At 33.3% G+C, this 16,756-nt stretch overlaps 2 protein-coding genes across 2 annotated transcripts; both read right to left on the bottom strand.

Moving 5' to 3' along the window:
• Positions 1-427: 427 nt before the first annotated feature.
• On the bottom strand, positions 428-2,655 carry LOC143054922 (uncharacterized). The gene has a single exon (XM_076228017.1). It carries the CDS (start codon positions 2,272-2,274, stop codon positions 922-924), a length of 1,353 nt encoding a protein of 450 aa, XP_076084132.1. The 5' UTR covers positions 2,275-2,655; the 3' UTR covers positions 428-921.
• A 7,363-nt stretch (positions 2,656-10,018) lies between these two features.
• LOC143054921 (uncharacterized) lies at positions 10,019-12,478 on the bottom strand. Its single transcript, XM_076228016.1, has 2 exons — positions 11,720-12,478; positions 10,019-10,571 (listed from the first exon to the last, which is right to left on the bottom strand). Exons 1-2 carry the CDS (start codon positions 12,077-12,079, stop codon positions 10,323-10,325), a joined length of 609 nt encoding a protein of 202 aa, XP_076084131.1. The 5' UTR covers positions 12,080-12,478; the 3' UTR covers positions 10,019-10,322.
• Positions 12,479-16,756: the final 4,278 nt, after the last annotated feature.

Raw genomic sequence — 16,756 nt, 5'->3', positions numbered from 1 at the left:
GGAGCCTGTAATTCAGTGGTTGTCGTTTGTTTATGTGTTACATATTTGTTTTTCATTCTGTTTTTAACATAAATAAGGCAGTTAGTTATCTCGTTTGAATTAATTTACACTGTCTTATCAGGGCCTTGTATAGCTGACTATGTGGTATGGGCTTTGTTCATTGTTGAAGGTTGTACGATGACCTATAGTTGTTAATGTCTGTGTCATTTTGGTCTTTTGTGGATAGTTGTCTCATCGGCAATCATACCACATCTCCCTTTTTATAGTCAAGGTATTGTGTACCATTTAATCAAAATTATTCATTATCCCCCGCAGAAATTTTATGATTCAAGACTTTATTCACAACCTCATACACATACTTTTGTACAAGAGGAAAATATATAAAACCATATTAAGATAATACATAGCGAGATAGGAAAAACGAAACACAAATAGATAGTATATTATAAAAGACAATTGGTATAATTAGATTAAGTATTTTATATTTTTCTTAACGAAATGAATCATTTATATTCCCAATCAATATACATGTATTGCATACAAATATAGTATTAAAGTTTGGTTTTACCTAGCCTCTTTCAAAAGTATTGTGAAAATTTTTTTTTGAAGGGTTTTGGAACCGCTGAAGGCCCAAGAAGCTATAGACCTGCTGAGATATTTATTTTCAATACATTGCAAGTCAGGTTATTTATTTTCAAACTACCAAAGAACAAACCATTTATTTTTGTGATTATTAAGGCTAAGTTATTAATTTTCAAAATCCTCCTCCCCCCCCCCCCAAGAATATCAAATGGTCGTCCCCTAACACTCCTTCCCCCGAAAATAAGTTAAAAAAAAACATAAAAAAAAACCAAACAAATAAACAAAAACAAACATTTTTTTTTATCATGTTTATGTCAGACGATCCTAATTCCGACTATGTCAATGTTTACATGTTTTACATCTGGTAAAAAACTTTACGACTTCCTTTTTGAATTTTTGATCTAAACACCAGTAAACAATGGGATTGACCATGTTGTTTATAAAGTACGTTCTATAGAGAAGACTGGATATAACCAGTTCCCACGTCTCCATGGTGTTCCAGTAGGTCTCGTCTGTGTTACTAATCACTTCTATTATAAGATAAGGCAGGAAACTGATAACAAAAATTAAAGTTATGATAAACAACATTGTAGTTATTCTTAGGGTTCTTCTTTGTTTTCTGGACGCCATTTTGGTCTGGTCGATAATTTTGAGTTGACCTTGACCTCTGTCTAAGGTACCTGTTCCGGAAGTAGAATCGTACTCCCCGCTAGATACATCAGACATAGCACGTTTAAGTTTTTGTCTAAATGATTTTTCTTTCTTCATTTCTTTATTGACTTTCCTAGGTATACGGGGGGAATTGTACGATAGGTTTGAAAATTTAGATATCTGTTTGATAATAGGTGAATGGCCCTGTAAATGTGGACGAATGGTGCCATCCTTTTCTCTGAGACTTCCTAAGGGTGTTGATATAGTGTCCTCTCCTGTAGTCGTCCGTCTTGATCCTAATGGTGTCCCGAAACCGGAACCGGAACCATTGAGGTTAGGTTCATGGACCTTCTTCCGCTTCCGAACGGCTATTCCAACATAAATGTATAAAATCGACACAATTAAAATCGAGAGAAGAAAAAGAAGAATAAAAAACCCGTCGTAAATCAAAGGAAATTCTGTAAAAGAATAGTCATTTGAAATGTAACATTCTTTTCCAGTAATGTTTGGTGTTCGTGTGTTAACGTCTGCAACGCCATATAGAAATATCATTGGTGACGCAGAAATCGCAGCTACAAGGGCGGTAACCCAGCATATTATTTTTGTTCCCATGGCTGACAACTGTTTTTCCAATGGTTTGCATATTTTCCGATACCTATCTATTGCAATCAAATCTAAAACGTAAATAGAACCTAGAATCGTAAAAGTCAGCGCAAAGCTTAAAGATTTACAGACTCCATCCCACGTAAATGTGTATGGATACGCTAAGTCCAATATATGATACGGCATTCCGAATAAACACGTGATCAGATCAGAGGCAGCGAGACTCAGAATAAAAACGCGGGAGGTTGACTTTCGGAAACGGAACTTGTATACGTAAAGAACCATTGTATTTCCGAATATTCCTATAATCATCAACATAACCAAGTAGACAGTCACTGGAGTTAGAGCTTTCGCCTCGTATCTGTTCTCAGCCAATAAAATCTCCTCATAGTTTTGTAAGTTCTCCTGCACTACGACAAATCCAGATGTATTATTCATTATGATAATATTTTTTGAATTTAGAATGTCTTTGTAACTCCCTTTTCTTTCCGGTAGTCTCTATTTGTTCCTTATTTTATTGATTTGGTCGAATTTGCTGACTGTAAAAATTATTTCAAATCACTATTTTTACTGTCAAACTAGGAGAAATATACAGATTAATTTTTTTTCAAATCAGTCCATTATGTATCACACCGAAAAATTGGCCGAAAGTGCATATTGTGCGTCGATATATTTTGTAATTTGAAGTTGTTATATCCTCATTAACACTTTTAAACAATCCATCAACTCATTCGTCTGATTAAAACGCTTAATTTTTAAAATAATTTCTGAATAATAAAGCAATTATTATGTCTGTATTAAACTTGTTATAACATCGCGTAACGGAAACTGTTACCACTTGTGTAGTGAACACAAGATATGGTTGTCGGATATAGCTATATAGATACAACCCTGACCAAATTTGTAAAATCTATAAATAAAGGGACGCAATCGAATGGCAAAGATTCTATAAATAAAGGGACGTAATCGAATGGCAAAGATTCTATAAATAAAGGGACGTAATCGAATAGCAAGTATTCTATAAATAAAGGGACGTTATCGAATGACAAAGATTCTATAAATAAAGGTACGTAATCGAATAGCAAAGATTCTATAAATAAAGGGACGTAATCGAATAGCAAATATTCTATAAATAAAGGGACGTAATCGAATAGCAAAGATTCTATAAATAAAGGGACGTAATCGAATGGCAAAGATTCTATAAATAAAGGGACGTAATCGAATGGCAACAGGATTGAAAGAATCCTCAACTGATGGGAGTAATTGACTGAAGTAGATCAGATCTCGTTTTTACGGAATGATACAATAGTTTATGGAGGTGGGTTGGTGGGTTGGGGAGGTTGATTTCCTATTATTGGGTATATACGGTGATGTGCCAAAAATATAGGTCATAACTTTTCGAGATTTTATATAAAAGAGGGACGAAAGATACCAAAGGGACAGTCAAACTCAAATCTAAAATAAACTGACATATGTTTTTATCTATATAGCGTTAAAGGATATTGCTAACTTCTTGTCTTTCTTCCTAAGAAGTTCCTTCATGAAGTCAGCCTCATAATAATAAAGAAAGAAGTTGGCAAGTAGAGGGGCACAATTTGTTCCAATTGGAATGCCGACAGTCTGTTGAAAAACATGTCCTCCGAACGTAACAAATATGTTGTCAATCAAGAAATCAAGCATCTTGATAATATCAGTTTCAGAGAATTTTTTGTTTGAATCAGAGTGATCCTTTACAAAGTAGGATGTATCCCTCCCTAAGACAAGATACTTGTATCTACGTTGGCCATTCTTTTTTATGAAGCACATTAATACACCAACTCTTTCAATTTGTCTTTTAGTTTGGAATGTGGAATACTTGTGTAAAGAGTAGAAAAGTCAAATGTTATTACTGTTACAAGATAAAAGAGAGTTAGATTGTATGTACTCTAAAATATCTTTGGAAGTTTTAAGTATTCACATATGATTCGCGCCACCTCTAGAATAGGCAGTTTCACAATAACTTTGAAGCCCGTCTTTGATTGCTGATAAAATAGATGTTAATATATAACTTATGAATAACCCTACTACTTAATGACATTATATATTAAAATGCATTTACGTTTGATAACTATATATTTATTTTATTTGGGGTATGATCTATACATTATATATAAATATGCTATAATTGAGAATCTTGTATTATTAATGGTCAATTATTATATTAAATCAAATCAATCTATATGAAAGTATGTAGCTGTATATTTATAAACTATGAGTAATGATATAGAACTATTTAGTTTATTTATTTAATTTATATTACCTGAAAAACTCAAAACCTAATATATGTGGTAACTTGAACCCAACCTAAGTGTGGTATTCAATATGTGGGACAGACGGGACGAGAGTATTTCAGAAGAAATCAAGAACATCTCTACCGCTTTCGTAGACCCAAAAAATTCAAAAGTTTAGTATATCAGCATTTAGATAAGCATAATCATAATCTGAAATATATAAAATTCCAACCGCTCGAAACCGTTCAAAAACAACCAGGAGAATCGCACAAGCAATTTGAAAAATCACGCGAAGTTCGCGAATTGTTTTGGATAAAAAGACTTCAAACAGCTTATCCTCTCGGTCTAAATGATAAAATATTAGGGCAGGGGAACATATCTAAAACTCATATCGATGTCATTAATATTGTTGATAAACGACTTAGAAATAATAGGTCTCATGGTAAACGCAAGAACCGTAATCAACGTATTAAACATCGTATAAATTATACACTTGCTGATCTGTTATCTATAATAAAGAATAATGGCAGACATCAAGTATTATGCAAACTGGGTCAGATACCTATAAGTAAATTATATGCTATTTTTCTGGAGTGTGATAAAATTTCTTTTTTTAGCCCATTTTATGAATACACCCGTATTATTACAGCCTTTTGTCATCACAGGCTTTTTCCTATTATTGATAAACCTGAAAATCATAAACGACATTTTCTCAAATTAAAATATATAAATAGAGGTATTGATTTTATTAATTTGTCTAGCATATTCAATGACTCTTCTGTCTATAGCTTAATACCTCCATATTTTGATAATATAGAACAACCCATTATTTCGTATTCTTATAAAAAACCAAGCAGAAATTTGATTTTCAATTATACGTCAATTACAACAGACGTCAATATAGAACATAATGTTCCTTCCACTTGAGATTGCGAAACATCTAGTTTTAAATATGTTCCCTATGGTCATGTTATCACAGGAGACCTCAACATCGTCGATGACCGTGAAGTCATAACTTTTCTAAAGAAAGGACCGAAATACCGTCCTCCATCTACAATAGATTGGAAACAGTGTCGTCAGGTCATTAAAGACGCTCTGTCCGCCTATTGTAAAAATTGGTGCAAACGTGAAAAATCCGATAAAAAATCTTTAGACAGTTATTTGAATAAAATTATGAATACGGTTGATATTCGAATATCTCATTTAGAAAACAATTCTGAAATTAATAATAGGAACCATGATATACCCATTTCTAGAATAAAAAACAAACTCAAGGTACTCGCAGAGCGGTTTGTGTTCGTACCGGCAGACAAGGCAGCAAATAATGTAGTGGTGGTGTGACGCATATACTACACGAAAGTTCTTCAAAACGAAATTATCAATTCCTCTACATTCAGGTCAGTGCGCACCACAGAGAGTCAAATCGTTAACAAGCATACCACTGCCACTGCCCAGCTTAAAGCATCTTCCGAACATTTGAAAGTCCCTACCATATACTGGTTACCGAAATTACACAAAAAACCATTTAAATTCCGTTTCATCTCCGCTTCCAGTAAGTGTTCTACTACTAATCTATCAGTGCTTCTAACCACCGCCCTTACTACTATCAAAGAACTGGTTATTAACTTTTGTAATAAAGCTTATGAAAATAATGGTATTAATTATTTTTGGAGTGTTAAAAATTCTTTAGAGGTTTTAGATAAAATACATGCTTTCAATGGTCCTTACAATTCTGTTGACAGTTATGATTTTTCTACTCTGTACACTACACTTCCACACAATCTTATAAAGAAAAAGTTTTTGTATTTGATAAAATGGTCTTTTGAAAAATCTCATTGTAATTTTATTTGCTGTAACTCGTTTAAGGCCTTTTTCTGTAACGAAAAGGGAAAGTATGCTAGATACACTTACTGGAAATGTGAGGATATGATTGAAGCTTTAAACTTTCTGCTTGATAACATTTATGTACGTTTCGGCGATAAAGTGTATCGTCAGGTAGTAGGTATTCCTATGGGCACCAACTGTGCCCCTTTAATAGCAGATTTATTTCTATATTGCTATGAATCTCAGTTTATGACCAAACTCAGTAAAGACCCATCATTGTTACATTTGGTTGATACATTCAAAAATACCTACCGTTATCTGGATGATATTTTTTCGTTGAATAATCCAGAGTTCTCTAAATATACTTCAGAAATTTACCCAAACGAACTTACTTTAACTAAATCTAACATAAACAGCAACAGTTGTCCTTTTCTAGATTTAGACATTTCAATTTCAAACGGGAAACTTCACACTAAAATTTACGACAAAAGAGACGATTTTTCATTTCCTATTGTTAATTTTCCTTTTTTAGACGGCGATGTGCCTTTGGCTCCATCATACGGTGTTTATATATCGCAACTCGTTCGGTTTGCCCGTGTGTGTTCTGATGTCATAGATTTTAACGAACGTAATCAATGCATCACTGGTAAATTGTTGTGTCAGGGATTTCGATACCATAAATTACTTAAAACTTTTACTAAATTCTTTCATAGATACAAAGATTTGATTAGTAAATTTGGCTATACCTGTAGAAAGCTTATTAAAAATGGTATTTCACATCCTAAATTTTATGGTAATATTGTACTTAAAGCGAGGAAATCACTATGTGATCCTTGTAAACTCATCGAACCTTTAAACAAACTTATAAGTAAGGGTTATCGTACCGATATTGTAATAAGATCTCTGAATATAGTTCACATTGGCACTAATATTGATATTGTCACTAGCAAATTAAAACATAACTAAATTTCATTATCTTTTGAGGCGAGATGTATAGAGACACAGACACGTTAACTTTTATTTCTATAGAAGTCGCTCTTCACTATACTACTACCTGTCGATACATTTATTTTTGGCATTGCACAAGTCATGTCTTCTTTGACTATTAATGACGTTAAAATACTAAATCCCTGTGATGTGTTTTAGTCGATTTTAGTCTCTGATGCATGATTTTTTATTATTAATTGGTTTTGGCTTTTAACTAGCTGTCAGTAACTGCGAGTACTCTCAAATCGTATTTTCTTGTTAATTCGACCTGTTGATACTGTTTATAATGCTTTTTTGTCATTTTTTATTTATACGGATCTTGTCTGTACACCAGCTTTGATTATTTGTAATATCTTCACTTATTCTTACAACATTTGTATAAACTTCAAGATTATAAAAAAACCGGTTTTTTTCTAAAGTGAACATTGATTGGTTAAATATTTCTCAGTCATGTCCTGTTTTTGAATTTGTTTGTTAGCTTTTTGGTCATGAATGTTTGTCTCTAATATTTAATTAACTGTGCATTTGTATTCAGATATCGCAGATCAAATTTATTCGTTCATTGTTTAATCATACGTTTTTTGATTGAGTTAAGTCTGCCAATTGATATTTTATCGTATGTTTTTCTTTGTTGTGATGTTATGCTATTGTTTCAGAAAAAGGGAGAAGGTTTGGATCCATTAAAACGTTTAATCCCGCTGCAAATGTTTGCACCTGTCCTAAGTCAGGAATCTGATGTACAGTAGTTGTCGTTTGTTTATGTAATATATACGTGTTTCTCGTTTCTCGTTTTGTTTATATAGATTAGACCGTTGGTTTTCCCGTTTGAATGGTTTTACACTAGTAATTTTGGGGCCCTTTATAGCTTGTTGTTCGGTGTGAGCTAAGGCTCCGTGTTGAAGGCCGTACTTTAACCTATAATGGTTTACTTTTTAAATTGTTATTTGTATGGAGAGTTGTCTCATTGGCACTTACACCACATCTTCCTATATCTATATATATTTATTGCCGTATAAACTTTAAACATTAAGTTTGTGACATATAAAATAAGTAACCAATATAACTATAATTAACATATAAGTACGTCTGAGCCAGTGACAACTCTACAACGGATTTATCCATCGGATCACCAGCAGTGATGGTGATACATGGCTGTGTACATTCTGTATATACAACTCGTCTAAATATCTGCCCAAAAATGTTAAATCGAGGTGTTTGAGTGGTCTAGCGCGTCATATAATTGTAGGCGATATTTCAGTAGCATGAGTTCGAATCCCGATATTATACAATATGGCGCCTCTTATTTCCGATTGTAGATCATTGTAGGAGGCGATAAGAATTTATTATTACATAAGAAAGCCAGGAGCCTGTAGTTTAGTGGTTGTGGTTAGTTTATGTGTTACATATTTATTTTTCGTTCATTTTTTAAAATAAAAAGGCTGTTAGTTTTCTCGTTTGAATTATTTTACATTGTCATTTCTAAGCCTTTTATATTTTTATATATATTTGGTATGGGCTTTGCTCATTGTTAAAGGCCGTACGGTGACCTTTAGTTGTTAATTTCTGTGTCATTTTGGTCTCTTGTGGAGAGTTGTCTCATTGGCAATCATACCACATCTTCTTTTTTATATTATATAGTGTGCCCTGTCCTCAGTTTGAATGAACTTTTGTTTTAGGCCTAGGACCCTAAGTTATTTACTTGTAATGGTATTGATGGATTGAGTTAAGAAATCAACTTTTCTTCATCAGATAAATCTTTAACAGAAAAATTAAAAATCCAAATTGTTAAAAAAAAAGTTGTTTCTTAGTTCCATATTTAATTTACAATCTAATATAAACTGTTTTTCGTTTTCTAATGTTTTACATTTAAGGCATAACCTCTCAAGGAATATTAGAATGTCTGCCTTTTTCTATTTTTAAATTATGGTCACTAATTCTTAGTTTTGTTATCATTTTTTTTTGTGCTTTCTCGTTTTTTTATATAAACTAGACCTTTGGTTTTCCCGTTAGAACTATATTACACTAGACATTTTTGAGGCCCTTTATAGCTTGCTGTAAGGTGCGAGCAGCAAAGAGTCAGTGATGAACACCATACCTTGACCTATAATGGACATAGGAAGATGTGGCAATAGTTCCAATGGCATTGATTTTTAAATATCCTGCTATGAGAACATACTCACCCATTCTCGTCCAATGGTAAATCAGTATTTTCCCTTCTATTTTTCATAGTACATGCACTATAAAACACTATGTACACGAATGACTTTTTATTGTAGATTAGTTATGAAAGTGGAATTAAAAAAAAACACAACTAAATTGCGGATTTTGATGTCCTTTCAATAATGTTGACAGTTATAAATTAAAGACGCTTTACCATCCGCTTCCACGTAATATTATTAAACAAAAGTTTTCTTATTTAATTAAAAAGTGGTTTTAAAGAACTGTGATAAGATATTTTATAATGTAAAGTTTCTTCTGGACTATATGTGTACGTTTCGGTATCAAAAGTTTTATCTATGCCCTCAGTATCAACACATGGGTAGGATCTACGAACCCTTCCGTACCACATGAGATCACTCCCCGGTCCCCAATTATTAGGGGGAGGGGTGTTCTTTAGTTTTATATTTTGGATTTTGTTTATTGTTGTTTGGCTGTTGGTCTTTTTTCTTTAGCCATGGCGGTGTCAGTTTATTTTCAACTTATGAGTTTAAATACCCCTTTGGTATCCATCGCCTCTCTTTTCGTAGCATACTTATTTTTCCTTTATTGTTATGAATCAATTCCCAATCGAATTGATAAACTGTTTGATATCTTGATGATAATTTTCAAAAAATTTAAAACCAGGAGTCTATCATTCAGTGGTTGTTATGGGTTGTTGTCTATTGAATTTGTTTATCGTTCATAAATATCAGGCAGTTTTTTTTATCTTATTTGTTTCACATTTTGTAATATCCGGGTCTTTTTACGTTATGTTTTTATCTTTGATGAAGACCACATGTTAACGTTATCCTATCCGGCATTCGACAGTTGTCTCTTTCGAACTAATACTACAACTCCCTTTCATACATAGTAGGCACTGAAGGTTATAACTCATAACAAACTTATAATGTATTGATGGTTTTACTTTAATCAGTTATAAATAAATGGCATAGATTTTATTAAAAATAAAAGAAAGAAAAAATATTTGAAAGAAATCTTTTTCATCTTATCTTCAAAACATTTAATCAACATATTTACATTTGTTAACAGATACATCAAGTACCGGTACATTCTCCCGGCCACTTTAACATTGTTAGTACAGAGCAATTGATATGGTTAATTGTGTTAGTACACATATTTACATTAATTCGAGTATAATCTTTGTAGTCTTTTTTTAGAGGCTGTGATATGATTTCACGAGTATTTCTAAGAGCATGAAAATCTCTGAGATCGAATGTTCATCCGGGTAACACCGCATGTAAGTGTCTTTGCTCTTCGTTTGACTGGTTGGTCACACATGACTGGAGTCTCTTTTTCTTCAACTGTGTCATCAAACAAAGCGTCTAAATGATCCTGATGCTGGATACATGACTTCCGGACTTTCTCTTGCTGGATGTCTTTGTATAATTGAAGGAATTGTTTCGCCAGCAGTTGATCTTGTTGTCGAATTTCAGTCTGGAATAGAACAAAAAACTCATGTTAAAATAAAAATTAAAGTTGTAACTAGAGAAATCGTCAATTGCACAATTACACGACAGCTTTTTTAAAGAGCTATGTTTTCTAGAATTTTAACGTCGATCGCTCATGTTGTTTAGTATATTTAAATTTTAACTATAGAATTAAGCTTCTATTTCTGTAAAGTATTTTTTTAACACTGGTTTTGGAAATGTTTCACTATATCAAACCCCGTGTATGACATGCATATTATCATCTTTATCTGAAGGTATATAAGAACAATAACGAGATGATTATGATTGTCTGGTATAAACTTAGAATAAACTATCTATTTCTGCTCTACATAATGCAGGCAATCAATTGGATTAAGATCATAATGTGTAAACGGTCCTCGAAAAAATCCCTTCCAAAGAAAATCAAAATGATTGTTTTCTTGTCCACATGTGTAGCAGGATCTTCTTACCCTTCCGGAACACCTCAGACAACCCCCAATGTTTGGTGAGGTTCGTGTTGCTCAATCTTTAGTTGTCTTTGTTTTGTTTTGTTTGTTTACTATTGTATTGTGTTGTGTGTTTGTCCTTTTCTCTTTATCAGCGTATTTTATGACTATTAGGTTTAAATGTCCCTTTTGTATCTTTCGCCTCTCTCTTAGAGTATAGAGCAAACTGGAACAGTAAGTACAAACGTGAAAACTCGAGTTTAAGGAACAAGTTATGCGGTAAGATATACTAGTATTTGAAATCAAGATGAGATAAATTACAATAATACATCACTCATACACAACATCAAATTTGAACTCTTTAGAGTTCGCATATCCTGCTGCACAGGAAATTATGATGGTCTATGTGGGGTTAACATAATAGAGGATAACGAACAACAAAAAAAGCAGAATAAGGGGGAGAACCTATCAATAAAGAATTGAAAATAATGGGGTGCTAACATATACCGAATAGAGAACAATGGAGGTGTTTCAATATATAAACCAAGGACGTATATAAGTTAGTTATACGTCCTTGATACAAACATAGAGATTAATAAGCAAAATATATATAAAACAGAAAAAAAACCTGTCTAAAAAATTGAAGAATGAAGAAATGTGAAAACCGATAATATGCTGATTTTCAAATATAGATACGATAAAAGATTACCTGTAATTTTCTTACGTATTGAAGCTTTTCTAAGATTGTCATGTTTTTACAAGCTTCGAGACACGTGGAATGAAAACAACTATCATTTTCCTGTACAACTGCTAGCACAGACTGACTAGAAATCCTACGCATTCTGGACGGGCTGTCCAGGGAACCAGCTAAAGAAGATTTACTGGTACTCTCCATGGAACCACTACGGATACGCCCATGGGAGTCAGCCACGATATCTAGTACTGCATGACTGGAAACTTTTCTGATCCTCCCCGTTGGATTGATGATAAAGCGTTGTAAGTCAACTTGCGGTCTGATTTTTAATTTTTTCGTAATGTCAACTAGAGCCTCAAGATAATCTTTTGTCATTATGCGTTTGTGTTTGTGTTTGACTAGATGTCGTATTGTAAAATGTCATGAATTATATTCCTTATAAAAATATTATCGTATAGATTTTCTTTTCAAAGAATTTGTCAACAACAACAAACATACTCAGTTAATCAGCTGTTAGAATAGGCAATAGTCTTATCCCATTTTGACTAATAGTGCATTATCTTATGTACCAGTCTACCTGAATCTGTAGTTAATTTCGCCCACAACAAATCAAGACAAACAATAATTAATTTAAATCATTGGCGAGTTGAGAATTTTTTTTTTAACGCATACACAATCATGACAAACAACTGTGTTGATATTTTACCGATTTCCTTGTTAGAACATGGCAGGAAATCGAGTCATCCTAAACTTAAGCTATAATAGTGTGTACCAATGTACTTATATCATATAAACATGTATGTGTTCTAATGTGAGGTTATCAAACAAGCAGGAAATTCGCTTGTGTTGACAAGATCAGTGTCTGATAAAATTTAAAGATGTGAACAATCATATTTGTTGTTTACTTTTTGCTTATTGTGACTTAGATGGAGATATGTCTCATTGACACTCATACCACATCTTCTAATTTCTATATCAATAATCTATATGAATAATTAGTAGATTTAATATGATATGAATATATGACGGACAATACATAAAATGAACGCTTTTAATTTGATCATTATGTCTCATGTGGGTGTATATGTTGTTTTGGGGCAAAATATGTTAAGCTCTGCTTTTAAACAAAAGTGATACACTCATAAAGGTATATATATTTAACATATTGTTGAAGGGTATATGGCTGCGTGATGCAGATCATTGACTTTTGGTCTTTATGATTATGGTGGTCTCTAAATTGTGTATCCCGATTAGGCATATGCAATTTAACCAATATATTGTGATGAATGCAAAATGATTTTAAATTAGTTCTCTAGTTCAGGGGTTATTTTGAATTTTTAAAAGCATTTTGCCTTATCTTATGGAATAGAAAAATACATTCATACACGGTCGACATTCGGCTAACCGAGAGATTGGTCGGTTAATCTATATTGAGTATGCGGCTATATGGGCGTTTGGTCTGTTAATCGGGTTGGTTATACGTCTGTTAAGAGTAAAACGCTTAATTTAATGTTAACTCTATTAAATATACAGATTTTTGGCATATTATAAGAACCAAATCAAAAAAGAAAAGTGTCTGACAAAATGATATTTATCATAGAACATTTTCAACCTGTAAAAACATTTCATAGTCGGCACAGTTTTCAGTAAAACTAAAAGGCGTCGCGCAAGTATGTAGTATTTATGCTTATACGCATAGCATTTTTTTTTTATAAAAGGCGTAACAAACAGATATCATTTAAAGGACTCAAAATAGTACTTTTGGTTCTAAAAAATAAATTGACATTAGTAAATATTTCATAATTGTAATATAACGTGAATAATACCACGTGCTAGTGAAAATTATGGGAATAAAGTCTGTTAATGGACAATTGAAATTGTGTCAGTTAAGAGTTATTTAGCCACGACAATAGTATTTTTACATTTATATTTTCCCATTGAAAAACTTAAGAATGAGATGTTCTTGGCAATGAGTGAAAAAAAATGACAATACGGTGCAACAGTATCTTTATAACCGGAAGAAAAGTGACATTGGGAACTTTTACTATAATTTGCAAAGTGCTTTTAAGGAACTCTCGTTTTGAATTGAATATGTATATGAACTCTCGTCTTGAATAGTTATATGAACTCTCGTTTTGAATATTTATATGAGTTTTAGTTTATTTAAATTTTCCTGTTTTCTTAAATATAATGTATCTTATTTCAATGTCCAAAGAGATTATAGAGTTACTATTTTACAACTTAATCCGATGGCTGTCAAGAGTGTGAGAGATAATACATGTATCTAACACTTGAACTACAAAAGCAATTATCGCTATTTTATAAAGTTAAGCCGGAGGACAATGAGCAGCTTATTATTACATAACATTGGACAACTATATTTATATTTTATGAGAACCTTTTATAATGTTTTAATACCCTTATATTTGAATTAATTTATGTTTTGTAAACTGTTGCTGGGGAGTCTTCCCCTAGCTTTCGAACTGTAAACTTGTGTTAATAAATTTGTATATATTTTTATACGGTCTTGCGTTTAAAGCAGCCATAGTGTCGATTATAGACCTACAGAATTTAATGTAACCCGTGTCGAAGTTCACGGACTCATGCCGGAATTCACGGGGTTATAATTGGTGGAGGACCCGGGCACATCAAAACATGAATCAGTATCAGCAATTAAGGCAATTACTGAAGCAGACAATCGTTATCGTAATGCGGATCCATTACTCATGATCATCGAAACCACAAAGCTAACACAGGATAGAATCCAAGCAGCTCAAAATGAAGACGAAGAAGCCGGACAAATGCTACAATACATTGTACAAAACACGTTACCCCAAGACAAGAAGAAAGCTGACGTAATAGTCCGAGAGTCAAATCACTACGTTGTTTCAAATGGTATACTGTTTCACCATTACTATCCTAGAGGGAAAGGACACTTATCAGAAAGGGTCATCAAACAATTAGTTATACCAAAGGCATTACAAAACGACGTACTTTTATCGTACCATGATGCAATTATTGCAGCGCACCCCGGTATTGACAGAACTTACAACAACATCCGAATGAAGTATTACTGGAAGAGAATGTACTCAGACATTGAAGATTATGTGAAAACCTGTATTGAATGTCAACAAGGCAAGACTAATCCGCACTCTAAGAGAGCACCCTTACAGCCGCTTCCGGCAACTGGAGTATTTGAAAGAATACACATGGACATTCTTTGCAATTTACCAAAGTCAGCAGGTGGATTCAACCAAATCTTACTAGTTGTATGTCCGTTCTCTAAATGGTGTGAAGCCTTTCCACTTAAAACAGGAGGAGCCGTAGAAACTGCAAGAGTCTTGTACAACGAAATTATATGCCGATATGGTCCTTGTAGACAAATTCTTACAGATTTGGGGAAAAACTTCACTTCGAACCTCGTGAAAGAAATCTGCAAAATTTTCCAGATCACCAAGCTAAATACGTCATCCTATCACCCAGAATGCAATGCAGCAACCGAACGACAGAATCGTACATTAGCAACATCTCTGCGTATGTATTGCCATGACAACCAGTCAACATGGCCCGACTACTTACAAGGCGTCATGATGGCTTTCCGAAACACAATACAAACCGAGTCAACACAATATAGTCCATATTATTTGGTCTTTGGAAGGGAACCTCGAAATCCTATCGACATCGCACTAATCCCAGAATCTACAAAAGGATTGAGCAAAGATGCAGAGTCAGCCCTAAAATTGATTGTCGATAATTTAACCCTTGCCAGAAAAATTGCGAAGACGAATATTGAAGCTGCACAACAAAAGTACAAAACTCAACACGACAAAAACGTAGAGGAACCCACGTTTTTCATATTAGACAAAGTATGGCTTTACTGTACCCGGACTCCAGTTGGTTTGTCTCCCAAACTCCAACGAAAATGGACTGGACCATATTACATATCAGAACACATAGGCGAATATACTTACCGTTTGTGCAAAGCTTGTGACGATAAAATATTGAAGGCCCCAGTGCACGCAAATCGATTGAAGAAATTTCTCGACCCCAAGAATCGCCCCACAAACCCACCCGATGAAGTAGATGAGGATCACGACCTAAATCCAGAGGAACTCATGGACATGCCTGAAATCCTTGACAGAGTCAATGACACAATCAATAACCACACACAAAATCATGTAGGGAAAAATAATCAAAATGATCCAACACAATTACACAAAGATAAGCAACCGTCACAAAATCCAAACCCTCAACAGGACATATATGATGTCGAAAGAATACTTAAGTGTAGAAAACGAGGCAACATTAAGCAATACCTTATTAAATGGCGAGGTTATAGTACTTCACAAAATTCATGGGAACCATCAAACAACATACACAATGATTTAATCCAACACTTTCATGCTCAGAGTCAAGGTAAAAATAAGCGAAAACGACACGGATAACGTTAATAATACACACGGTCAATTTTTGTTTTCAATACACATGTTTTTTTTCCTCAAGCTTAAATAATCAACTAAATGAAAAATGTCTATTTTTGTTTGTCATTTTCACATTCACAATCTTTTTTTTTTATTAAGAACACCTTATTATTCTTAGATGAATATCCATTTTTTTTCCTGAGATATTTGTCACTGGCAGTAAGATAATCACCAATTTTTTTTAGCTAAAGTCTGTGTATCCTTGTTGTATCCTAGAACCTAGTGTATTACACAAGTAAAGGTTGTAACTTTGAACAAAGATCACTGACTATAGTATACCAAATAACCACAATTATTGTTTAGTTGTCGTTATTATTTTGTATCATTTCACGTACCATGCTATAGGTAGTTGAATTTACACGTATGAGCTTCCGTATGAATACAGATTATCAGTGGTATAACAAAATCATTTTAGAATACAATTTTGGTCCGAAACAGGAGTGCAAGATGGACTCGTCACCTATCTTGTGTTCTTGTTTCCATGGGTGTACAGGAGTGACGACCTGTATACTACATGTCAGAAAAATGCTTTGTTATGTTTGATCAAAACCTGCTTACAAGGTAGATATAT

This window comes from Mytilus galloprovincialis, chromosome 12, assembly GCF_965363235.1.
Source record: "Mytilus galloprovincialis chromosome 12, xbMytGall1.hap1.1, whole genome shotgun sequence".
Lineage (NCBI taxonomy): Eukaryota > Metazoa > Mollusca > Bivalvia > Mytilida > Mytilidae > Mytilus > Mytilus galloprovincialis.
This window is presented reverse-complemented; position numbering and strand designations above follow the sequence as displayed.